This window comes from Gobius niger (genome assembly GCF_951799975.1).
Source record: "Gobius niger genome assembly, chromosome: 3".
In the NCBI taxonomy this organism is placed as follows: Eukaryota; Metazoa; Chordata; class Actinopteri; order Gobiiformes; family Gobiidae; genus Gobius; species Gobius niger.
In genome coordinates this window covers 43,796,302-43,820,814 of record NC_136854.1, presented here as the reverse complement: position 1 = coordinate 43,820,814, position 24,513 = coordinate 43,796,302, and the positions used below count along the sequence as shown (strand labels likewise).

At 43.0% G+C, this 24,513-nt stretch overlaps 1 protein-coding gene across 1 annotated transcript in view; it reads left to right on the top strand.

Annotated features, from left to right (window-relative positions):
* Positions 1 to 24,513, top strand: part of LOC306960771 (exportin-1-like) — a 49,415-nt gene that overhangs the window by 8,283 nt on the left and 16,619 nt on the right. Inside the window, exons 3-17 of the mRNA XM_079553300.1 lie at positions 2,719 to 2,820; positions 2,911 to 2,983; positions 3,057 to 3,118; positions 3,200 to 3,244; positions 5,217 to 5,398; positions 7,624 to 7,672; positions 7,752 to 7,871; positions 7,970 to 8,098; positions 13,360 to 13,518; positions 14,241 to 14,423; positions 14,491 to 14,629; positions 18,218 to 18,399; positions 18,474 to 18,630; positions 23,186 to 23,349; positions 23,442 to 23,576. Of these exons, the coding sequence (XP_079409426.1) occupies positions 2,719 to 2,820; positions 2,911 to 2,983; positions 3,057 to 3,118; positions 3,200 to 3,244; positions 5,217 to 5,398; positions 7,624 to 7,672; positions 7,752 to 7,871; positions 7,970 to 8,098; positions 13,360 to 13,518; positions 14,241 to 14,423; positions 14,491 to 14,629; positions 18,218 to 18,399; positions 18,474 to 18,630; positions 23,186 to 23,349; positions 23,442 to 23,576 (1,881 nt within the window). The remainder of the gene's footprint in view (positions 1 to 2,718; positions 2,821 to 2,910; positions 2,984 to 3,056; positions 3,119 to 3,199; positions 3,245 to 5,216; positions 5,399 to 7,623; positions 7,673 to 7,751; positions 7,872 to 7,969; positions 8,099 to 13,359; positions 13,519 to 14,240; positions 14,424 to 14,490; positions 14,630 to 18,217; positions 18,400 to 18,473; positions 18,631 to 23,185; positions 23,350 to 23,441; positions 23,577 to 24,513) is intronic.

Below are 24,513 nucleotides of genomic sequence, written 5' to 3'. Positions count from 1 at the left end.
TTATTTAGTCTGATTTTAGTCGATTAAAATATCTGGACATTTTAGTCACAGTTTTAGTCTCATGAGAAACTTTTAATTTAGTTTTAGTCCAATTTTAGTCACAAAAATATCACTTTGACTAAAATTAAGACTAAACATTTTAGTCGACGAAATTAACACTGCCTGTCGTAGAAAAGCTACTGCTGAAGGCGGGACTAATGTGGGACGACCGAAGCTTAGAGCAGCCAATGAGAACATAGCGGATGTGACGACAGAAACAGCGTCAAGAAAGTTGTATCATTGGGACGTTAACAATGGCGCTCCTGCCACACGGAGTTCAGGAAATGACTTCTGTTGTTTATGTCAGAAACACTTAAGAACACAAGCATACGGAGCATTACGTGAAGCTTGTGTTGAAAAACTACAAAACAAAGGCGTAACAACGTGACGTCCGTTCAGGAGCTGCTCTGATTGGTCGGTAGGCTCCATATCGCTGCGTCACTTCCTTTGAAAGCGCGAGTGTTGCCAGACCCTCTTCTGTAAAGAGGCGGAGTCTGGCGAGACAAGCTCCTTTAAGCCTGTGCTGCTCCTCCTTTGAGCTTCTGGAGTGGATTCAAAAAGTGAATCCATGATGTGCAAAATCATAAAGTAGAATCTGTGTCCAAATGAAGGCATGAAGTCATCGAGTCTGAGCTTAAACAGCCACACCAAAGCAGTCACATCAGCAGCTTTTTACCCTCTGAAAAACATCACTAAGATCCCAGGAACACTGTCAAAACCAGACTGAGAGAGACTTATCCTGCAGAACAATCCAGAACCAGGAAGTACGAGCGTATTAGTCCAGCGCTCCGGTCTCTGCACTCCTGTCGCTCAGAGAATAGACTTTAAAACAGCTCTGCTCTGACATGTTCGAGCCGTATGAACCATCTCGGGCCCTGAGAACTTCAGGGAGGGGGAGTCAATAATAAACACACTGAGGCTAAAGCTAAAACCTGGAACAGTCTTCATGAGGATGTGAGACAGGCCTCAACCCTGACGATGTTCAAATCCTTTTACTGTAATCGGCTTGTTGCACGGTGTGGCTATGCTAGTTCCTCTGACCTGAAGGTGTGAGCTCCAGTACTTCCTGTCTGTGTTATTTTCCTGGAATAATAATCATATTGTCTAAAGATTACGTTGTGGGCGGTGAGTTCCCGGTCGATGATCATTTATTAACGAGTTCAGAGGAGACGCCTGTGATCATAAAGGATTGATAGTTTGTTTTGAAGCTAAAGGCTAACATGCTATAAAAAAGATATACATAAAAAGGCACTATTTCAAATTGTGTAATGCGTTAACCCTTAACTCCCACCTGAGCACGTTTTCTCCAGTTTGGCTTCACCCCAGTCCAAAAGCTTCTGGGAAACATGTGTGAAAATGGCAACAAAAGTGAGACGAAAACAATGATGGAAATGAGGAAACATTGACATAAAAGTGACGAAAAATTGATGAAAAAGTGGCAAAAATGTGACAAAGAAATGACTAAAAAAAGACCAAAATGCGATAAAACATTGACGAAAATAATTACAAAAAAAATTGACAAAAAAATGACAAAAAAAAGTTACAAAAATGTGATTAAAATGTGACAAAAATGTGACAAAAAATGACAAAAATGTGACAAAATAATGACAAAAAAGTGACAAAAATGTGATTAAAAAATGACAAAAATGGGACAAAAAGTGGCAAAAATGTGACAAAATAAGGACAAAAAAGTGACAAAAAAGTGACAAAAATGTGACAAAATAATGACAAAAAAGTGACAAAAATGTGATTAAAAAATGACAAAAAAGTGACAAAATAATGACAAAAAAAATGACAAATGTGACAATATAATGACAAAAAATGACAAAAATGTGACAAAATAATGACAAAAAAATGACAAATGTGACAAAAATGTGATTAAAAAATGACAAAAAAGTGACAAAAATGTGATTAAAAAATGACAAAATAATGACAAAAAAATGACAAATGTGACAAAAAAATGACAAATGTGACAAAAATGTGATTAAAAAATGACAAAAAAGTGACAAAAATGTGATTAAAAAATGACAAAAATGTGATTAAAAAATGACAAAAATGTGACACAAAAATGACAAAAAAGTGACAAAATAATGACAAAAAAAGGACAAAAATGTGATTAAAAAATGACAAAAAAGTGACAAAATAATGACAAAAAAAGGACAAAAATGTGATTAAAAAATGACAAAAATGTGACAAAATAATGACAAAAAAATGACAAAAATTTGATAAAAAAATTACAAAACAGTTACACAAATGAGTTGAAAACCCAACAAAAAAATGATGGAAAAACAATCTGACGTGAGGAAAAAAGATCCTCTCGCTTCAGGCGGGAGTTACAGAGTTTAAATTAGCCTTTAGCTTCAAGACAAACTCACTGATCCTCACAAACATAAAGTCTTCTCTATGGAAATATTTCTACCAGGAACTCACTGGTCTGAGCTAATCTTAATGGAAATTAATACAAACAGGAAGTACTAGCGCTCAGAGGAACTAGCCTAGCCACATTGTGCAACAAGCCTATTGATTAATTTTATGTTGATGTTTTTGTGATTCTTTTTGCTTTCTTGTATTTATGCAACTGTGAAGCACTTTGAATTGTGCTCTACAAATAAACGTGCCTCTTCCAGTTAAAGTCCATTCAAATAAGCATGTGTTTTTTGTTGTTGTTGTTTTTTTTAGCAACGTGTGGCTCAGGAGGTGCTGACGAACCTCAAAGACCACCCGGACGCCTGGACCAGAGTCGACACCATCCTGGAGTTCTCACAAAACATGAAAACTAAGGTACAGCCCACATGTCCCCCCCCCTGTCACCGTGGCAGAGCGGTTTCCCCGTCCTCCGGATCATAACGCCGCTGTTCCCTCTGTTTGCAGTATTACGCCCTGCAGATTCTGGAGTCTGTGATTAAAACGCGTTGGAAAATCCTGCCCAGACACCAGTGTGAAGGTGCGGCGCAAACCGGGGGGAAAGAAAATGGCCGACAGGAGTTCTTTTCTAACATTTTTCTAACACTTTTCAGGAATTAAGAAGTACGTGGTTGGTTTGATCATAAAAACCTCCTCAGATCCTGCCGTCGTTGAGGTCAGTAGAACTACGAGTACGGCTACGATTCTTGTTAGATTCTGGTGAAATCTAGAAGTAAATGTGGTGTTTTGTTTGCAGAAAGAGGGAGTCTACATTTCCAAACTCAACATGATCCTGGTTCAGGTAAATTTGAAGAAACGCGTGTAGCTGTAGCCTCTCTCACACATGAGGCTAATGTCCTGCTAAAGACAGGATATTTGGAGGAAAATCCTGACTTTTTCTTTCAAAAATCTTGACTTTCGCCTGCTGGGGGCTAGACTTGTCAAAAAGATAGATTCCTCGATACTAAAAGTGGTGTCGTAGTTGGATGTGAATTTGAGCAGGTGCCGATACTTTCTGTGTTTTCTCTTCCCAAAACTCAAATTAGAGCTAAAATGCTGACTTAACCCTTTAACTCCCACCTGAACGAGCACATTTTCTCCAGTTTGGCTTTACCCCAGTCCAAAAGCTTCTGGAAAAAAGGTGTGGAAATAGAGACAGAACTGAGACGAAAACAATGGTGGAAATGTGACAAAAAAGTGACGAAAAATGGATGAAAAAGTGGCAAAAATGTCACAAGAAATTGACGAAAAATTGTAGAAAAAATTACAAAAATCTGACCCAAAATGTGACCAAAAAAAATGACAAAAATGTGACAAAAAATGACAAAATTGTGACAAAAAATGACAAAAAAAATTGACAAAAAATGACAAAAAATTGACAAAAAATTGACAAAATTGAGACAAAAAATGACAAAAAAAATTGACAAAATTGTGACAAAAAATGACAAAAAAAATTGACAAAAATGTGACAGAAATGTTTTTTTACGATGTAAAAATGTGTCGGTATTGAATATCAAGCCATTTTTCTCTTAAAATTCTTAACAAAATTATCTCATGTATTTTAAGAGGGTATTTTATGTTTTACTGTGGTACGAAATCGAGTTTTAAATTTTAGTGTTATGACATGTGAGTGTGGCTTAAAGCAGTAAACTTGTTTACCTTAAAGGGACTATACAGTTTAAAAATGTTAAAATGAAGTATTTTCCTACATGTTCCTCCATGTCCTCATGTGTAGAATGAGCTGTTCACCACAACTGCCTCTGAAATCCTGCACTGTCACTCAGAAAGTTTTACTTGGGTCTGAAGTGCCGTCATGCACGAGCTTAATATAGAAGCTGCTGTTACACTTATGACCTGAGATGGCAGTAGTGAGTATTAAATGGCCAGCTTGCATCTAGCCCCTTTAAATCCTTCCCGTAGTCCCTCTGGGGGTAATACAAGTGTTAATGGGATGATTGGAGGGTCTTTCATCTCCCCCTGGTGTCTCTGTCCAGAAAACAACCCTTGAAACTTTGCTACCTACGGGTTGTTGGCCCCAATACACACTAATGGAATCACGAAGAAGAAGCTAGCAGGGTAACGGGCAAAGCTAGCTGCGGGTTAGCACCACTTAAACAGTATTTACAGCCAGGTTTGAGTGGAAAAACAATGATCTCCGTTGTGTAATTGGATGAACAATATCTTTGTCTTTTCTGTCAGTGCAGTCAGACAATTAGTGAGTAAAAAAACTTAACTTACTACGACACCTGCAGTGGCGCTTATGGCCTCTAGGGGCATGAGTTACTTAGTACTGCTTTAATTCATCTGAAGATGATATTCTCACATAGTTACAGCTAATTACTCGAGTTTCCGCGTTATAATTTATGGTATAAATGGTGAGCGTGTTCAACATTTTCAGAACAAAATGAAAGAATCCGACCCTTTGGGAGCTGCTCTGAAAGGGCTGATTGGAGATCCCTGCTCTACAGGTTCTGCGCTTTCAGATAAGAGAGCATGTTGGGGAAACTTGTGTCTCCTCTGCAGCTTTGGGCGACACAAGTTCAGTTTCAGTGCCTTTAGGGGCATCCAGACTTCATGTTCCTGCACTTTCACAGCCTATTGATTCATGGGAAAAATGTTTAGTCGATGAATCCATCACAAAAATAAGCGTTTGTTTCGGCTCTAGTGTGAGCTCATGTGGTGGCCATTATCAGTTAAACTCCCCTACCTGATCTGTGTATGTTTAGGGAAATATAAATCCAAAATATAAAGTGTTGACCCTGTTTCCTCTGCAGATCCTGAAGCAGGAGTGGCCGAAGCACTGGCCCACCTTCATCAGCGACATCGTGGGGGCGAGCCGGACGAGCGAGAGCCTCTGCCAGAACAACATGATCATCCTGAAGCTGCTGAGCGAGGAGGTGTTCGACTTCTCCAGCGGACAGATGACACAAGTGAAGGCCAAGCATCTCAAAGACAGGTCAGGCCTCACGGAGAGACACAGGCAAAGCTCGCGGACCTGTGAACCCACACCTAAACCAAGCACACGATCTCCACTTTGGCTTTACCCAAATCTAAAGGCGAGGAGAAAAAAAACACAAAAGAGCAACAAAAAGTGACAAAAGAGTGACAACAAAAGAGATGAACACACGTCAAAAATGCTTTAAAAATTTGACAAAAACGCGCCAGGAAAGTTACTTTTCTTTCAAATGAGGCACGACATTGTTGCTCTCCGGTACAGAAGCTTTTAGATTTGGGTAAAGCCGAACTGGAGATAATGCGCTTGGTTAAAGGAACAGGCCACGGTTTTTCCACACTGAGATATGTTCTTACCTGAGCTGTGACGAGTTCTTTAGGACCTGTCTGATCTTCAGTCACGTAAACACAGCGCAGACGGCGTTAGCATTTAGCCTCTCCCTCTCTCCTCTATAGCTCCAAAACAGGTCGAGATAGAAGCTACCAAGCTCTTCCACGTTTTCCCTATTTAAATATGGTTACGTGAAGTGTTCCACTACAAAGTATAATTACACAAAAGTAAAGTAACCATGTTTAAATAGGGAAAACGTGGAAGAGCTTGGTAGCTTCTATCTTGACCTGTTTTGGAGCTATAGAGGAGAGAGGGAGAGGCTAAATGCTAACGCCGTCTGCGCTGTGTTTACGTGACTGAAGATCAGACAGGTCCTAAAGAACTCGTCACAGCTCAGGTAAGAACATATCTCAGTGTGGAAAAACGGTGGCCTGTTCCTTTAAGGCGGGGTAAAAATTTAAGATCTTCCTTCCTTCACTGTGTTTAAATTGGCTACATTTTATAATGAGGGAGAAGTTTGCAGGGTATAGTCTACTCGAGTGCGTTATACTCGGTTATATCCGAACATCTGATCTACAAAATTTAGTTGTACTTTTGTACAATGACAACTTGTTATTGTAGATGAGTCTTGTTCTGTCATCATGAGCTGAGCTTCTCAGGAAGAGCACTCTGCACTTATGTGAGCTCGTCCACTCATGAGGAGCATATGTACTAGTGATGCGGGTCAGGGTTTTTTTCAACCCGCTGGTCCCGCATTTGGAGCAGGTTCTAACCCGACCCGCCCCCGCAACCATTAAATATTACGCGTTACAAATATGATCCGTATGAACAGCACCGGCGTGTCGGCCCCTCCTCTCTCTCTCTCCCTCCGAAGAGCGCTGGGCAAGAGGGAAAGAGGAAGAGAGCAGAGGTCGGCCTAACACGAAGTCACACACAGTCACATACGGTGGAAAACAGAGACATGAGCTCCACTAAAGTTCTCTGGATCACAAGCTGCAAAACACTGCTTATTTTATGAAAATCCGGTTTATATTTACGCCAAAAACCTGCTGTAAAGACGACGGAATAAGTTGTGACTGAATTCAATCAATGCGCGTACGGAGGCATAGAGTGCACTGACCCGCCCCAACCCGCCCTGTGAACTCAAGTTTTAGATGCATTTTCTGTTTGTTCTGAACATGCTGGACACAATCCATGAACAGTTGGTTCGATATCGTGAAGTACAAGGACTAAACTCAAGACATTTTCTTTTAAATACCATCTTGGCAAGTCATTCTTCTGTGTGATCTCCACCTAAGTTGCATTTTACAGAAGAGTTTTAGAAGCATAAGCAGCTCATGTAGTGCAAAAGTAGCTCGCCGGGTAATAAAGGTTGGAGACCCTGCTGTAGACTGAGTGTCCTACCTTGAGTCTGACTCGGACTTGAATCATAGGTTCCTTCTGCTTCAGCCAGAGCAGCACAGGCTTCAGGCCACTCCATTATGCATGAATTAGACCTTTTTTACCCAGTGAGACACTTTTTAACACAACAAGAACATGTGAGTGCTTGTCTAACTGTGCGACTTGAGAGGAGTTCACCCTAGAGAGTTAGCAGCCAAGATATTCCAACAAAACGACATACTTCACCTAATTTACCTAAAGAAAACACATCTAAAATCAAGTGTGTGAAGTAGAAAGACTTCGCCGAGCGACCAAAAAGATCTGTAAAGCGACTGGTTGGAGATCCCTGGATTAGACGAAGGAACCTGACGCTGAAGTCGAAACATAAAGTGGGATAAACTGAAGCCACAGAGGAGGACGAGGATGATAGTGTGATTGTAACGTCAGGCACAGAGTCACTTCCACATTCAGAGCTTCAGATCTTCACTTAACTTTATCGTTTCCTCTCTGTCTTTCAGCATGTGCAACGAGTTCTCACAGATATTCCAGCTCTGCCAGTTTGTCATGGTGAGTCGAGTGTTGTGTTCGAGTGCACGCTGTAAAGTAGAGCTCATCATGAATTCCTCTGTGTGCGGTTTCTTTGCAGGAGAACTCCCAGAATGCCCCTCTGGTCCACGCCACCCTGGAGACTCTGCTGCGGTTCCTGAACTGGATTCCCCTCGGATACATCTTCGAGACCAAACTCATCAGCACTCTGGTCTACAAGGTGCGAAGACAGACGTGCAAATCTGCCTTTTGGGGGGACTTTGTGGATCCGTGTTCCCGTGAAAACCTTACAAACTCTTTACTCTGTGTGTTTCGCAGTTTCTGAACGTGCCAATGTTCCGCAACGTGACTCTGAAGTGTCTGACGGAGATCGCGGGCGTCTGCGTGAGCCAATACGAGGAGCAGTTCGTCAACCTGTTCACCCTCACCATGTGCCAACTCAAACAGGTGAACACGAAGCCTGGTTAAAAGTGTGTCCGGTCTGAATGTGCCAGAGAGCGGGTTTATTTATTTCCTCTGTGTGTGTGAATGATGTCAGTGGGATTAGTGTGACCACCTCAAAGGAGTAAAAGTGGGATCGATGTTCAAAACTACCTCTCCCGTAAAGTTGGACAATTGATTATTTTAAATGCCAAAGATGTATGTCTCTACTTTGATCAAAAACTGGATAAAGATGTGAAATTTGTTATTCAACTTTATATTTTAATTGGAAAGTATCACCTGCATAAAATGAAACGGGCTGACAAAAAACCAATTTTTTATGCTTTCCTTGCAGACTTGAACCTATATATTTCTACTATTAATTCAATACAAAATAAAAAAGCAGGTAAAACAATGTCCATCCATCCATCCATTTTCTTCCGCTTTATCCGGGGCCGGGTCGCGGGGGCAGCAGTCTCAGCAGAGATGCCCAAACTTCCCGATCCACACACACTTCCTCCAGCTGTTCTGGGGGGACCCCGAGGCGACACCAGGCCAGCTCGGAGACATAGTCCCACCACCGTGTCCTGGGTCTTCCACGAGGCCTTGTCCCACTAGGACATGCCTGGAACACCTCCCGCGGGAGGCGACCAGGAGGCATCCGAAACAGATGCCCGAGCCACCTCAGCTGCTCCTTTCGACGTGGAGGAGCAGCGACTCTACTCCGAGCTCCTCCCGGGTAGCTGAGCTCCTCACCCGATCTCGGAGGGTGCGCCCAGCCACCCTGCGAAGGAAACTCATTTCGGCCGCTTGTATTCGCGATCTTGTCCTTTCGGTCATGACCCAAATCTCATGACCATAGGTGAGGGTGGGAACGTAGATCGATCGGTAAATCGAGAGCTTTGCCCCGACTCAGCTCCCTCTTCACCACGACAGACCGATACAGCGACCGCATCACTGCTGACGCCGCACCGATCCGTCTGTCCATCTCACGCTCCATCCGTCCCTCACTCGTGAACAAGACCCCGAGATACTTGAACTCCTCCACTTGAGGTAAGGACTCCCCACCGACCTGGAGAGGGGAAGCCACCTTTTTCCGGTGGAGAACCATGGCCTCAGATTTGGAGGTGCTGATCCTCATCCCGGCCGCTACACACTCGGCTGCAAACCGCCCCAGTGCGTGCTGAAGGTCCTGGTTTGTTGAAGCCAACAGAACAACATCATCTGCAAACAGCAGAGATGAGACTCTGAGGCTCCCAAACCGGACACCCTCCGGCCCCTGGCTGCGCCGAGAAATTCTGTCCATAAAAGGTAATGAACAGAACCGGTGACAAAGGGCAGCCCTGGCGGAGACCAACACGCACCGGGAACAGGTCTGACTTACTGCCGGCAATGCGAACCAAGCTCCTGCTGCGGTCATACAGGGAACGGACAGCCCTTAGCAAAGGGCCCCGGACCCCATACTCCCGGAGCACCTCCCACAGGGCACCACGAGGGCCCCGGACCCCAAACTCCCGGAGCACCCCCCACAGGGCACCACGAGGGCCCCGGACCCCAAACTCCCGGAGCACCCCCCACAGGGCACCACGAGGGACGCGGTCGAACGCTTTCTCCAAGTCCACAAAACACATGTGGACTGGTTGGGCGAACTCCCACGAACCCTCGAGCACCCGATGAAGGGTATAGAGCTGGTCCAGTGTGCCACGACCAGGACGAAAACCGCATTGTTCCTCCTGGATCCGAGGTTCAACTATCGGCCGGATCCTCCTCTCCAGCACCCTGGAGTAGACCTTACCGGGGAGGCTAAGGAGGGTGATTCCTCTGTAATTGGAACACACCCTCCGATCCCCCTTCTTAAAGAGAGGGACCACCACCCCGGTCTGCCAATCCAGGGGCACTGTCCCCGACCGCCACGCGATGTTGCAGAGACGTGTCAGCCAAGACAGTCCTACAACATCCAGAGACTTAAGGTACTCAGGGCAAATCTCATCCACCCCCGGAGCCACCGAGGAGCTTTCTCACCACCTCGGTGACTTCAGCCCCGGTGATGGGCGAGCCCACCTCCGAGTCCCCAGCCTCTGCTTCCTCATCGGAAGACGTGACGACGGGATTGAGGAGGTCCTCGAAGTACTCCTTCCACCGCCCGACGACATCCCCAGTCGAGGTCAGCAGCCCCCCACCCGCACTGTACACAGTGTTGGTGAAGCACTGCTTCCCCCTCCTGAGGCGCCGGATGGTTTGCCAGAATTTCTTCGAGGCCGACCGATAGTCTTCCTCCATGGCCTCCCCGAACTCCTCCCAGACACGAGTTTTTGCCTGTGCGACCGCACGAGCTGCAGCACGCTTGGCCTGCCGGTACCTCTCAGCTGCCCCAGGAGTCCCACAAGCCAACAAGGCCAGGTAGGACTCCTTCTTCAGCTTGACGGCATCCCTTACTTCCGGGCGCCACCACCGGGTTCTGGGATTGCCGCCGCGACAGGCACCAGAGACCTTACGGCCACAACTACGAGCAGCCGCATCGACAATGGAGGAGGAGAACAGAGTCCACTCTGACTCCATGTCCCCCGCCTCCCCCGGAATCTGGGTGAAGCTCCTCCGGAGGTGGGAGTTGAAGACCCCACTGACAGAGGGATCCACCAGACGTTCCCAGCAGACCCTCACAACACGCTTGGGCCTGCCAGGTCTGACCGGCTTCCTCCCCTGCCAGCGGATCCAGCTCACCACCAGGTGGTGATCGGTTGACAGCTCCGCCCCTCTCTTCACCCGAGTGTCCGAGACACGCGGCCGGAGGTCAGATGACACAACTACAAAGTCGATCATCGACCTCCTGCCTAGGGTGTCCTGGTGCCACGTGCACTTATGGACACCCTTGTGCTCGAACATGGTGTTCGTTATGGACAAACCGTGACTAGCACAGAAGTCCAATAACAGAACACCACTCGGGTTCAGATCGGGGAGGCCGTTCTTCCCAATCACCCCCTCCCAGGTCTCACTGTCGTTACCCACATGGGCGTTGAAGTCCCCCAGTAGAACAATGGAGTCCCCAGTCGGAGCACTATCTAGTACCCCTCCCAGGGACTCCAAGAAGGCCGGGTACTCTGCACCGATGTTGGGCCCGTAGGCCGAGACAACGGTGAGAGACCTGTCCCCGACCCGAAGGCGTAGGGACGCGACCCTCTCGTCCACCGGGGTGAACTCCAACACGTGACGGCTGAGCTGGGGGGATATGAGCAAACCCACCCCAGCCCGCCGTCTCTCCCCGCGGGCAACTCCAGAAAAATGGAGAGTCCAGCCTCTCTCCAGGAGTTGGGATCCGGAACCCAAGCTGTGCGTGGAGGTGAGCCCGACTATATCTAGTCGGTATCTCTCAACCTCCCGCACAAGCTCAGGCTCCTTCCCCCCCAGCGAGGTGACGTTCCATGTCCCGAATGCCAGAAGCTGTGCATGTGGACCAGGTCGTCGAGGCACCCGGCCTCGACTGCCACCCAGAGGTAAAACAATGTATATCCTAGAAAAGTACAATATTTCTCCTGGCTCCTCTTAATCTTTTTGTTATGAGCGTTGTTGTTTTTTTTCTTTAAATGACAGATCTTCCTCTGGTAAAATGTAATATATCCCTGGCACTACTTCCTCTTTGTTGTTTACAATTGTAAATAAAATAAAAAATAAAAAATAAAATAAAAAATAAAAAAAAAGTAGTAAAAGTGGGACACGGCGTGTGATTCAAACTTTCGTTACATAAAGATCAAGACTGGAGCTGTTTTGGGCCAAAATCACACATACAGATAGAAATGGATCCTAAAAGATTCTAACCCGAAAGGCTAAGACCAGTGGGTGAGGAACACGCTTCTGAGTGGTCCCTATGGCTGAGCTGACATTACTGTAATACTGCCCCCTGGTGGCCGGGGCGACTCCAAGAGACACTTGGGAGTAAGGCTGCAACCAACGATTATTTTGTAATCGATTAATCGAGTAGTCGCTTGGCTGTGAATGGTGTTGGAAAATGTTATTTTTTCCATTTTTTTATCACATGAAGCTAAAGTGGATCCGCTTGAGGACGTGTAGAGTAAACGTGAAGTAAATGTTTGTTGGAGGCTCTTGGTGCTAATTCTGCTTCTGATTGGACGAGACACAAACAGATATTCATGAAATGTACAATGTACAAAGTGAACTACATACACTTGCTATAAAAACAAAAATACTACATTTTCATGTCATTTTTGCTTTATTTGAGTCTGTGTGAACCAGAAAACGATTAATCGATTACTAAAATAGTTGTCGAGTATTTCAATAATCGATTAGTCGTCGATTAATAACTAACGATTATTTTGTAATCGATTAATCTATGGACTATTTTTACGATTAATCGATTAATCGCTTGGCTGTGAATGGTGTAGGAATTTTTTTTAATTTTTTTTATCACATTTTAAATGGCGCTGTTTGAGGATGTGTTGGAGTAAACTACAGGGAAATGTTTTTTGAAGGCTCTATTAATGAAATTTACAATGTACAAAACACTACAGACCCTAATTATAAAATCGGTAGGTTTTCATCAAAATACATCATTTTTTATGTCATTTTTGCTCCATTTGAGTCTGTGTGAGCCAGAAAACGATTAATCGATTACTAAAATAGTTGTCGACTATTTCAATAATCGATTAGTCGATTCAGCCCAAAATAGCAACAAAACTGAGACAAAAAACAATGATGGAAATGTGACAAAAAAGTGACGAAAAATGGATGAAAAAATGACAAAAAATTGACCAAAAAAATGACAAATGTGACAATAAAATTATTACAAAAATGTGATAAAAATTGGACAAAAAATGTGACAAAAAATGACAAAAAAGTTACAAAAATAAGTTAAACACCCAACAAAAAGTGATGGAAAAACAATCTGATGACGTGAGGAAAAAGATCCTCTCGGTTCAGGCGGGAGTTAAGAGGTTAATAAATAGGAAATGCGCGCAGAAAAAGCGTTCTGGGGGTACGTTTTGTCCCTCAGCGCCCCCTAGCTAAAATATCTTCCCACGGCTCTGACTGGTATCGATGAAAAAGTAACGGTTCCCAGCCCTACTTAAATGCAACAAATCTATTTATAATTTCAAAAAAAAAAAAATGGAAGCATTAGATTCAGCAGAGGAATGTAGTAAACTAAACAACAAATTGGGCAAAATAATTCTGTAAAATGGACCAGACTTTTTGTATTTTTTGAGTTAATGCCAACGTGAAACAACTGTGATGCTGATTTAGAAGTTCGTTACTGATGATGTGTTTTCTCGCCGCAGATGCTGCCTTTGAACACGAACATCCGCGTGGCCTACTCCAGCGGCAAAGACGACGAGCAGAACTTCATCCAGAACCTGAGCCTGTTCCTCTGCACCTTCCTGAAGGAGCACGGGCAGCTGGTGGAGAAGAGGCCCAACCTGCGCGAGACGCTCATGGAGGTGCAGTCACGTGTTTATCTGTGAAGAACTGGCATTACCGTACGGTTTAGGGCAGAGTGTCGTTCTCCGTTGATGTATTTATGGGCTGTTGAACCACTTTGCTCCTCTCCATGTCTTTGTATCTTTATCTAGTAGAAACTATATTCATAATTCAGCATTTGTTAAAGTAGTTTTTGACCCATATAATTGTCATGTTTGAAAACGGTTATGGGAGAAAAATCTAAACTTTCTCTAATTGTTCAAAAACTACTTTTAACAAACGCTGAATTATGAATATAGTTTCTACTAAATAAAGATACAAAGACATGGAGAGGAGCAAAGTGGTTCAACAGCCCATAAATACTTAATTAACAGAGAATGGCATCGGGCTAATGCTAACCTTAGCTAGTGCTAGCTACGACTGCCGTTTTTTCACTTCTACTGAACAATCTGCCGTGAGAAAATATCCATATGGACCTGATTTAGACTTGACTTTATTTGTATGTGATAAATACGTTTATATTCCGCCAACAAATGACTAAAAAGAGGGAAAAATGTTGTTCCCCTCGGCGAACAAACTGATCTCCCTCTCTCTGCTTCTGCGTGTGTGCGTAACCGTAAAATAATGAAACGTCAGAAAACGCAAAATGGAAATCCGCTTTTTGTGCAACTATGGATTTACTATTTCCTGTTGATAATGAAATAAAACCTCGGATTGACGTGTTTCCTGGCGCTGGTTCCAGGCGCTGCACTACATGCTGCTGGTGTCCGAGGTGGAGGAGACGGAGATATTCAAGATCTGCCTGGAGTACTGGAACCATCTGGCCGCAGAGCTGTACAGAGAGAGCCCCTTCTCCACGTCCTCCACCCCTCTGCTGTCGGACGTCCCGCCCAGGAGGCACCTGTACCTGCCCGTGCTGTCCCAGGTGAGCAGAGGCACGGGCGCGTTAGTCAGAGGGTTGTTATCGCGGACTGAGCGGAGTCTGTTCACAGGTGCGTCTGCTGATGGTGAGCCGCATGGCCAAACCCGAGGAGGTGCTGGTGGTGGAGAACGATCAGGGCGAAGTGGTGCGAGAGTTCATGAAGGACACGGACGCCATCAACCTGTACAAGAACATGAGGGAGACTCTGGGTAAGACGATGCTGTGGGGGCTGGAGGTTTCTTCTGTCGAGGAGGAGGAGGAGGAGCCAGTCTTATTATTATCCAAAAGTTATTCTCACCACCTCATAAAACATGACCATCAGAGTCAAATCAGGACTAAAGTGGGTCTAAAAAGGAGAAAATGGGGCTGAAATACACGGAGGCAGGACTAAATATTAAAATAACTTTAGCCTGTTTTATGAAGCGCCATCAGTTCACTGGCTTTTCTCTTTGTCCGAGCGTCGTCAAATGGTCTACAGGTCCAATTACTTTTATTAAAGTGTGTTAACCTCTTAACTCCCGCCTGAACCGAGAGGATCTTTTTTCTCACGTCGTCAGATTTTTCTTCCATCATTTTTTGGTTGGGTATTGTAGCTTTTTTGTCAGTTTTTTTGTCAGTTTTATCAATTTTTTGTCATTTTTTTGTCAATTTTGCATCAATTTTTAATTACATTTTTGTCATTTTTTTGGTTATTTTTTGTCAAATTTGTATCATATTTTTATTACATTTTTATTACATTTTTGTCATTTTTCATCAATTTTTTAATCAAATTTTTGTCATTTTTTGATCACATTTTTGTCATTTTTTGTAGCATTTTGTCAAATTTGTCTTTTTTTGGGGGGGTTATTTTTTGACACATTTTTGTAATTTTTTCATCCATTTTTTATCTAATTTTTGTCATTTTTTGTCACATTTTTGCCTCTTTTTCATAAATTTTTTGTCACTTTTTTATCAATGTTTTCTCACTTTTTTGTCACATTTCCATCATTGTTTTCGTCTCAGTTTTGTCGCTATTTTCACAGCTTTTTTCCAGAAGCTTTTGGATTGGGGTAAAGCCAAACTGGAGAAAATGTGCTCAGTTCAGGTGGGAGTTAAGGGGTTAAAGGTACAGGCCACTGTTTTTACACACTGAGATATGTTCTTACCTGAGCTGTGACGAGTTCTTTAGGACCTGTCTGCCTTCAGTCACGTAAACACAGCGCAGACGGCGTTAGCATTTAGCCTCTCCCTCTCTCCTCTATAGCTCCAAAACAGGTCAAGATAGAAGCTACCAAGCTCTTCCACGTTTTCCCTATTTAAATATGGTTACGTGAAGTGTTACACTACAAAGTATAATTACACAAAATTAAACAATGTGGATTTTCTAAGCGGATAAAAGGGAGCTATATTGTAAAGCGTAATAACACCAGGAGTAGTTCGAAATCCGCGTACTAAAGTGAAGATATTACTGCGCGGATGTCGAGCTACTCCTGGTCAATTCCTTTAAGAACTCAAGCCCTAATGGCGGCTCCTCTCCGGGAAGGTGGCCGGGTTTAGAGAGAGCTGGATTTGTGGTGAATCGCTCTAGTCGTATTTTGACGAGCTGTGCCTGTGTTTCCCTTTGTTCCTCCATAGAGAGAATTAATCCCATTGATTTTGCACTTGAGGGCGTCCTTCAGCCCCCGCCCCGGTGTGCAGCAAACACCGCGGACAGAGCTGGATAAGGTTTACCTCCTGTCTGAGTTAACTTCTTCTCGTAACTTGTTTACCTTAATAAATCCTTTCCGTAGTCCCTCTGGGGATGATACAAGTGTTAATGGGATGATTGGAGGGTCTTTCAAGAAGCTAACAAGCTAACGGGCAAAGCTAACTGCGGGCTAGCGCCACTTAAACAGTATTTACAGCCAGGTTTGAGTGAAAAAAAAAGATCTCCATTGTGTAATTGGATGCACAATATCCCTCTGTCCTTTGTCTTTTCTGTCAGCGTAGTATTTACTCTCACAGACCATTAACCCTTAATGACACCTTTAAAAAACTTGCGTTAAGGGAGCTTCGACACAAAAATGTGCTTGCAACTTTAAAGAGCTATAACTCAATGACGGAACAATATTTTTAAAAACTTTTTTTTTTATTTTGAAGGTGTGACTGTCCTCTTTTCATACATATGAAGATTTACATATAAAAAAATATTATAACTTTCTAAATATTTTAACCCTTCAAATGCCAACTGTCTGACCCAAAGTTACACTAGTGCATGTTCAAAAAACACAAAAAATGAAATATCTTTAAATTTTCCAGAGCAAAATTGTAAATTTCTGTTCTGGCTGATGTGGCCTGAGGTCTGTGACATATGACCCGAAGGATTTGTTTCTAAGTTAAAATTTGTTTATGTAGCGACGATTTTAGTAAAAAACTCACGTTAAGGGAGCTTCAACACAAAAATGTGCTTGAAACTTTAGAGAGCTATAAAAAATGAAGGAACAATATTTTTTTAACTTTTTTTGTTTCATTGTGGAGGCTGACCTCTCCTCTTGTCATACATATAAAAATAATCAAACTTTTAAAATATTAGAACCCTTTCATTGCCAACTTTCAATCGTAAAGTCACTAAAAATGTATTGCCATTGTGGCCCCATTCATTTACATGGTCCATAGACTTACATTGTAATCATGATTTTTCAAAACGTTTCTAAAAAACAGATTAAAATTTTTATTTCAAACTTCTGCATATTTTCTGAACCTTGAGGCTTCAAACTAACGCCCTGACATATTTTTTTCACCATGAGGTCATTTTTACCTAGTGTGGCAAGAGGAAGAACATGCAATTGTTGGCAATGAAAGGGTTAAAGCATTATGAAAGATAAAATATTCTTATATGTATGCAAAGAGGAGAGTCAGACCTTCAAAATAAAAGATAAGTGAAAAGAAATATTGCTCCTTCATGGAGTTATAGCTCTCTAAAGCAGTGTTAATTTTGACAACATATTTTATTTTAGTTTTAGTCTTAGTCTTTTGACTAAAATGTAATTTAATTTTAGTCAAGATTTAGTCAAAAAAAACTTGTACATTTTAGTCTAGATTTAGTCGACTAAAATTGCATGTCAATTTAGTCGACTAAATTTAAGACTAATTTAGTCGACTTATATTTATAATATTCATTATAATCATATTTAATCGTGGTCCTCGACTTCATGGAGCTGCTCCACATGAACAAAGCTCAGAGCTGATCCTTTGGCAGTGAATTTAAATGATCTGAGGCTCTTTCAGACGGTCAGTAGAAGTTTGGATGATTTTAGTCTCTCCCTTTCATTTTTATTTAGTCTTATTTTAGTCGACTAAAATATCTGGACATTTTAGTCACAGTTTTAGTCTCATGAAAAACTTTTAATTTAGTTTTAGTCCAATTTTAGTCACAAAAATATCACTTTGACTAAAATTAAGACTAAATATTTTAGTCGACGAAATTAACACTGCTCTAAAGTTTCAAGCAAATTTTTGGTCGAAGCTCCCTTAACGTGAGTATTTTTTTTATGAGTGTTTACAATGGGGTAAAAATCCAAATGACATCAAATTATTTTAGATCACCAAAAAATACACCCTCTGGGGAAGTTTCACCCAACTGGCTTTAAAAATGTAGGAGTTATGCAAAAAACAAAAGTCCAAAAGCACAATAATGTGCTTGGGTGTAATTAAGGGTGAGTAAAAAACACAACATGCTACGAGACCTGCAGTGGCGCTTATGGCCTCTAGGGACATGAGTTACTTGGTTCTGTTTGATTTGTAAAGGCCATTTTCTAAAGCGGGCGTGTCCCCCTCAGTGTACCTGACCCACTTGGACTACGCCGACACGGAGCGCATCATGACGGAGAAGCTTCACAACCAGGTGAACGGCACCGAGTGGAGCTGGAGGAACCTGAACATGCTCTGCTGGGCCATCGGCTCCATCAGCGGCGCCATGCACGAGGAGGACGAGAAGAGGTTCCTGGTCACCGTCATCAAGGTCAGGGAAACGCCGCGACGCTTCGGTTAGGCTTGAGAGGGTTCGTTTGTAAAGTGTCGTCTGCGTTTTTCCAGGACCTGCTGGGTTTGTGCGAGCAGAAGCGAGGCAAAGACAACAAGGCCATCATCGCCTCCAACATCATGTACATCGTGGGGCAGTACCCGCGCTTCCTCCGGGCGCACTGGAAGTTCCTCAAGACGGTCGTCAACAAACTGTTCGAGTTCATGCACGGTGAGGGTCGTCGGGGCGAGGGGGGGGTCGGCAGAGTCACTGGTCCAGGTGTTAGTCTGGCCCCGCATGCGCTGATTCATCATTATTGAGATAAAAGCGATATTTAAAAAAAAAGGACGGAGAATAATGATGAAAATTAAAGGGGAGGGGAGGGGGGCATTCACTCACACACCACATTCCTCAGGCCACCGTTCTTCCACACTGTGATATGTTCTTACCTGAGCTTAGACGAGTTGATCCGTACCCGTCTGGTCTTTGTGCCCGTGGAAGAGCGTGGTCGCTTCTAACTTCACCCCGTTTGGAGCCATAGGAATACATTGGGAAATGCTAGCAACATCTTTGATCGTTTTGCGTGACCGAGCGCACACACAAAGACCAGACGGGTTACACAGCCACTCGTCTAAGCTCAGGTAAGAACAGATCTCAGTGTGAAGAAACGGTGGCCTGTTTCTGTAACCGCTTAACTCCCGCCTGAACCGAGCACATTTTCTCCAGTTTGGCTTTACCCCAATTCAAAAGCTTCTGGGATAAAGGTGTGAAAATAGAGACAGAACTGAGACGAAAACAATGATGGAAATGTGACAAAAAAGTGACGAAAAATGTGGCAAAAATGTCACAAGAAATTGACAAAAAATGGACGAAAAAATGACAAAAATGTGACACAAATTTGACAAAAAAATAAATAAATAAAATTTGACCAAAAAATGAAAAAGACAAAAAAGTGACAAAAATGTCACAAAAATGCAACAAGAAATTGACAAAAAATATGACATAAAAACACAAAAATGTGACAAAAATGTGATACAAATTTGACGAAAAAATGACAAAAAGTGACGAAAAATGTCACAAGAAATTGACAAAAAATGGACGAAAAAATGACAAAAATGTGATTAAAAAATTGACAAAAAGTGATGAAAAAAATACAAAATTGTGATTCAAATTTGACCAAAAATTTTTTTTTAAATTTGACCAAAAAATGAAAAAGACAAAAATGTGACAAAATAATGACAAAGTGACAAAAATGTCACAAAAATGCCACAAGAAATTGACAAAAATATGACAAAAATGTGATGAAAATTTGACCCAAAAAAAATACAAAAAATTGACAAAAATGTGACAAAAAGGTTCCAAAAATGAGTTGAATACCCAACAAAAAAAGATGGAAAAAAAGGTTCAGGCGGGAGTTCAGAGGTTAAAGATCCCTCAGAGGTTAAAGATCCCTCACTGTCATGTGTGTTTATCCCCCTGACCTCAGACATGTTTAACATAGCACTGATCATATCAAGTATTACTTCTGTGAGAAATGCATTCCCCTCCAGCTGAACCGCTGTACACTTGTGTGCAGAAGTTTTGAGAGGGGAGGGGGAACTTGCGTGGGCGCAAAACTCATCGCAAAGTTAGTGTTACTGTATTTTCTTTTTTCCTTTATTTATGTGATGGGTTGTGTTCACGTCACCTCGACAACGCGGTCAACAGCCTGTCGTTCAACCTCTGAACCCCCGCCTCAACGGAGCGCATTTTCTCCAGGACGGCTTTACCCAAATCTGAAAGCTAAGACCTACAAACTGGTTGTAGATTGGAACTGATTTTTTTCTTGCGTTCTTGCCTTGTCAGTTTTTCCATGTTTTTTTTCCATCTAATTTTTGTCACTTTTGATGCTTTTTTTGTTGCGTTTTCATCGTCGTTTTCTCGTTTTTGTCGCTATTTTGACCCTTCTGTTCGTGAAGCTTTCAGATTTGGGTAAAGCCGAGCTGGAGAGAATGCGCTCAGTTCAGGTGGGGGCTTAAGTGGTTAAAGGGATGTTTCAGGATGTTTGACACAGGGCCTCATTTTCTGGTTATCCAGAGTGTCGCTGATTTATGGAGATATTTTTTTTTGTAATTCATGCAGTTCTTATGTTTGAAGAGTTTCGTGGCGCTAGGCTAGTGCAAGGCTAGTGCATGTCTATGGTATCAGCTAGCCTGCATTAAAAACAGTGTGACCCGCTCCACAGAGCACCTGAGGCAAATCACTTATAACACCAGACTACTACTACTACTACTACTACTACTACTACTACTACTACTACTGGAGCTACTACTACTGCTACTGGAGCTAATACTACTACTACTGGAGCTAATACTACTACTACTGGAGCTAATACTACTACTACTACTGGAGCTAATACTACTGGAGCTAATACTACTACTACTACTACTGGAGCTAATACTACTACTACTACTACTGGAGCTAATACTACTGGAGCTAATACTACTACTACTACTGGAGCTAATACTACTGGAGCTAATACTACTACTGCTACTACTGGAGCTACTACTACTGCTACTGGAGCTAATACTACTACTACTACTACTACTACTACTACTACTACTACTGGATCTAATACTACTACTACTGGAGCTAATACTACTACTACTGGAGCTAATACTACTACTGCTACTACTGGAGCTAATACTACTACTACTACTACTACTACTACTACTACTACTACTACTACTACTACTACTGGAGCTAATACTACTACTGCTACTACTGGAGCTAATACTACTACTACTACTACTGGAGCTAATACTACTACTACTACTACTGGAGCTAATACTACTGGAGCTAATACTACTACTACTACAACTGGAGCTAATACTACTACTACTACTACTGGAGCTAATACTACTGGAGCTAATACTACTACTACTACTACTGGAGCTAATACTACTACTACTACTACTGGAGCTAATACTACTACTACTACTACTGGAGCTAATACTACTGGAGCTAATACTACTACTACTACTACTGGAGCTAATACTACTACTGCTACTACTGGAGCTAATACTACTACTGCTACTACTGGAGCTAATACTACTACTACTACTACTACTACTACTACTACTACTACTACTACTACTACTACTGGATCTAATACTACTACTACTGGAGCTAATACTACTACTACTGGAGCTAATACTACTACTGCTACTACTGGAGCTAATACTACTACTGCTACTACTGGAGCTAATACTACTACTGCTACTACTGGAGCTAATACTACTACTGCTACTACTGGAGCTAATACTACTACTACTACTACTGGAGCTAATACTACTACTACTACTACTGGAGCTAATACTACTGGAGCTGATACTACTACTACTGGAGCTAATACTACTACTACTGGAGCTAATACTACTACTACTGGAGCTAATACTACTACTACTACTACAGGAGCTAATACTACTACTACTACTACTGGAGCTAATACTACTGGAGCTACTACTACTGCTACTGGAGCTAATACTACTACTACTACTACTACTACTACTACTACTACTACTACTACTACTACTACTACTACTACTACTACTACTACTACTGGATCTAATACTACTACTACTGGAGCTAATACTACTGGAGCTACTACTACTGCTACTGGAGCTAATACTACTACTACTACTACTACTACTACTACTACTACTACTGGAGCTAATACTACTACTGCTACTACTGGAGCTAATACTACTACTACTACTACTACTACTACTACTACTACTACTACTGGAGCTAATACTACTGCTGATTTCTGGAGATATTTTTTTTTGTAATTCATGCAGTTCTTATGTTTGAAGAGTTTCGTGGCGCTAGGCTAATGCAAGGCTAGTGCATGTCTATGGTATCAGCTAGCCCGCATTAAAAACAGTGTGACCCACAGAGCACCTGAGGCAAATCACTGATAACACCAGACTCACCATATAAATGTCTGTGTCCATAGAGTCATTTAAAATAACTTATATTTGAGCAGCATCAGCTTCGTGGTTGTATAAGCTACACGGCGGCGGAGTGATCTGCTAGAAAATAGTCCCTCAAAATGCGATCGTTCATGTGATGCAGGTCAGTTATATTCCAAACATGACTCTATAGACACAGACATTTATATGGTTAGTCTGGTGTTATAAGTGATTTGCCTCAGGTGCTCTGTGGAGCGGGTCACACTGTGTTAAATGCAGGCTAGCTGATACCATAGACATGCACTAGCCTTGCACTAGCCTAGCGCCACGAAACCCTTCAAATATAAGAACTGCATGAATTACAAAAAAAATATCTCCAGAAATCAGCAACACTCTGGATAACGAGGAAATGAGGCCCTATGTCAAACATCCTGAAATATCCCTTTAATATAGTGTGGTAACCACGGTAACCATGGTAAAAATGCTTGGGCTGTGTCCGAATCTCCTCACTATAGTGAACTATATCGTGGTCAAGCCATTTTGTGCTGGTGTCCGAACGCCAAGGAAGTAGTCGAGAGGAAAAAAGTACTTTACTTACATTTCCCACAATGCATTCTGAAAAGCAGTGAGCAGTATGTCATTGGAAACGCATGTATAGCAGATGTAGTCGCTCATTCTGCTGGCGTTTCTCAAACTAAAACGATGGCCCGAGTGTCGTGAACGCAGCCTGTTGATTGGTGTAATGATCATGACCTCAGCCCTTTCTGCCCGTCTGACTCTGATCCTGAAGATGGAACCCGTTCATGAGTGTGTTTGTGTGTGTGGTGTTGCAGAGACGCATGACGGCGTGCAGGACATGGCGTGCGACACGTTCATAAAGATCGCGCAGAAGTGCAGACGGCACTTCGTCCAGGTGCAGGTGGGGGAGGTCATGCCTTTCATCGACGAGATCCTCAACAACATCAACACCATCATCTGTGACCTGCAGCCGCAGCAGGTCAGCACTGGGGGGCGCTAGCACACGTCACACACATCAGTCCATCTCATGACAGTGTTTAAACGTCTTCCCTTTGGCCCCGTCGCCCTCAGGTGCACACGTTCTACGAGGCCGTGGGCTACATGATCGGGGCCCAGACGGATCAGGCGGTTCAGGAGCTGCTCATCGAGAAGTACATGTTACTGCCCAACCAGGTGTGGGACAGCATCATCCAGCAGGCCACCAAGGTGAGACGCCCTCACAACACGGATCTGAAGTCGTCTGTTATTCAGGCTTTGTTACTCCTCCTGGAAAATACTTTGGAGTTAATGATGTGACTTTGGATTAGTGTCGAGCAGAATAGAGCTCCAGTTGTAATGTGGGTGACATTGCTTTTCTATTTCTGTTTAAAGAGGTTAAAAAGGTCTGCTTTCTTCAGTCACATAGCACCAGTCTATATCACACTACAATGATGACAAACCTTCTGTTGGTCTGTAAATGCAGTAAATTAGAATAACTGCCTTGTATAAAATGTCTCTCAAAATGGCTGTAGTGAATGTCTTGAAATCGGCCTCTGTCTCTTTAAGAACCTCTGAGCCTTTAGACACGCCCCCTCCACACGCTGTCTGTGGCATCAGTGGGGAGGGGGTTCTGCTGAGGAGCAGTGGTTGGTTACTCGGCTGGTGACCAAAGCTCGGAGGCGTCTCCAGGAGGTGGGGGCGTTCCTAGGAGGACTCAGGCAAACCTATCCCTAAAATGGCCGCCATCAGAGTTTTTACAGATTACTCAAAAATACGTGAATGTGCCAAGGCAACACTTTTTAATGAGGGAGTGACAGAATAACATGATGGAAAGCGTGAAAAAGTCCATTTTGCAGAAAACCCCCCTTTAAGTCGGTGTTGGACCCGCTCATGCCCGGCCTGTGACTGCGCTAATGTGTTGACGGGACAAACAAAGATCCTCTCTGCAGTGAGAGGAGGCTCACTCTGCGACTAGCCAATCAGGATACAGAACACAATGCACCTATGCCGTTCATACGCTGTAAAACCGCGTTATTGTGAGGGACGACTGTATGGTTTTAATCAGACCCACAGAGTGACGCTCCTCCTACACAGCCTCTCACTCCATTGCTGTGGCACAGTGGTTAGCGTTCATGCTTCACAGCTAGAAGGTCCCGTGGATGTT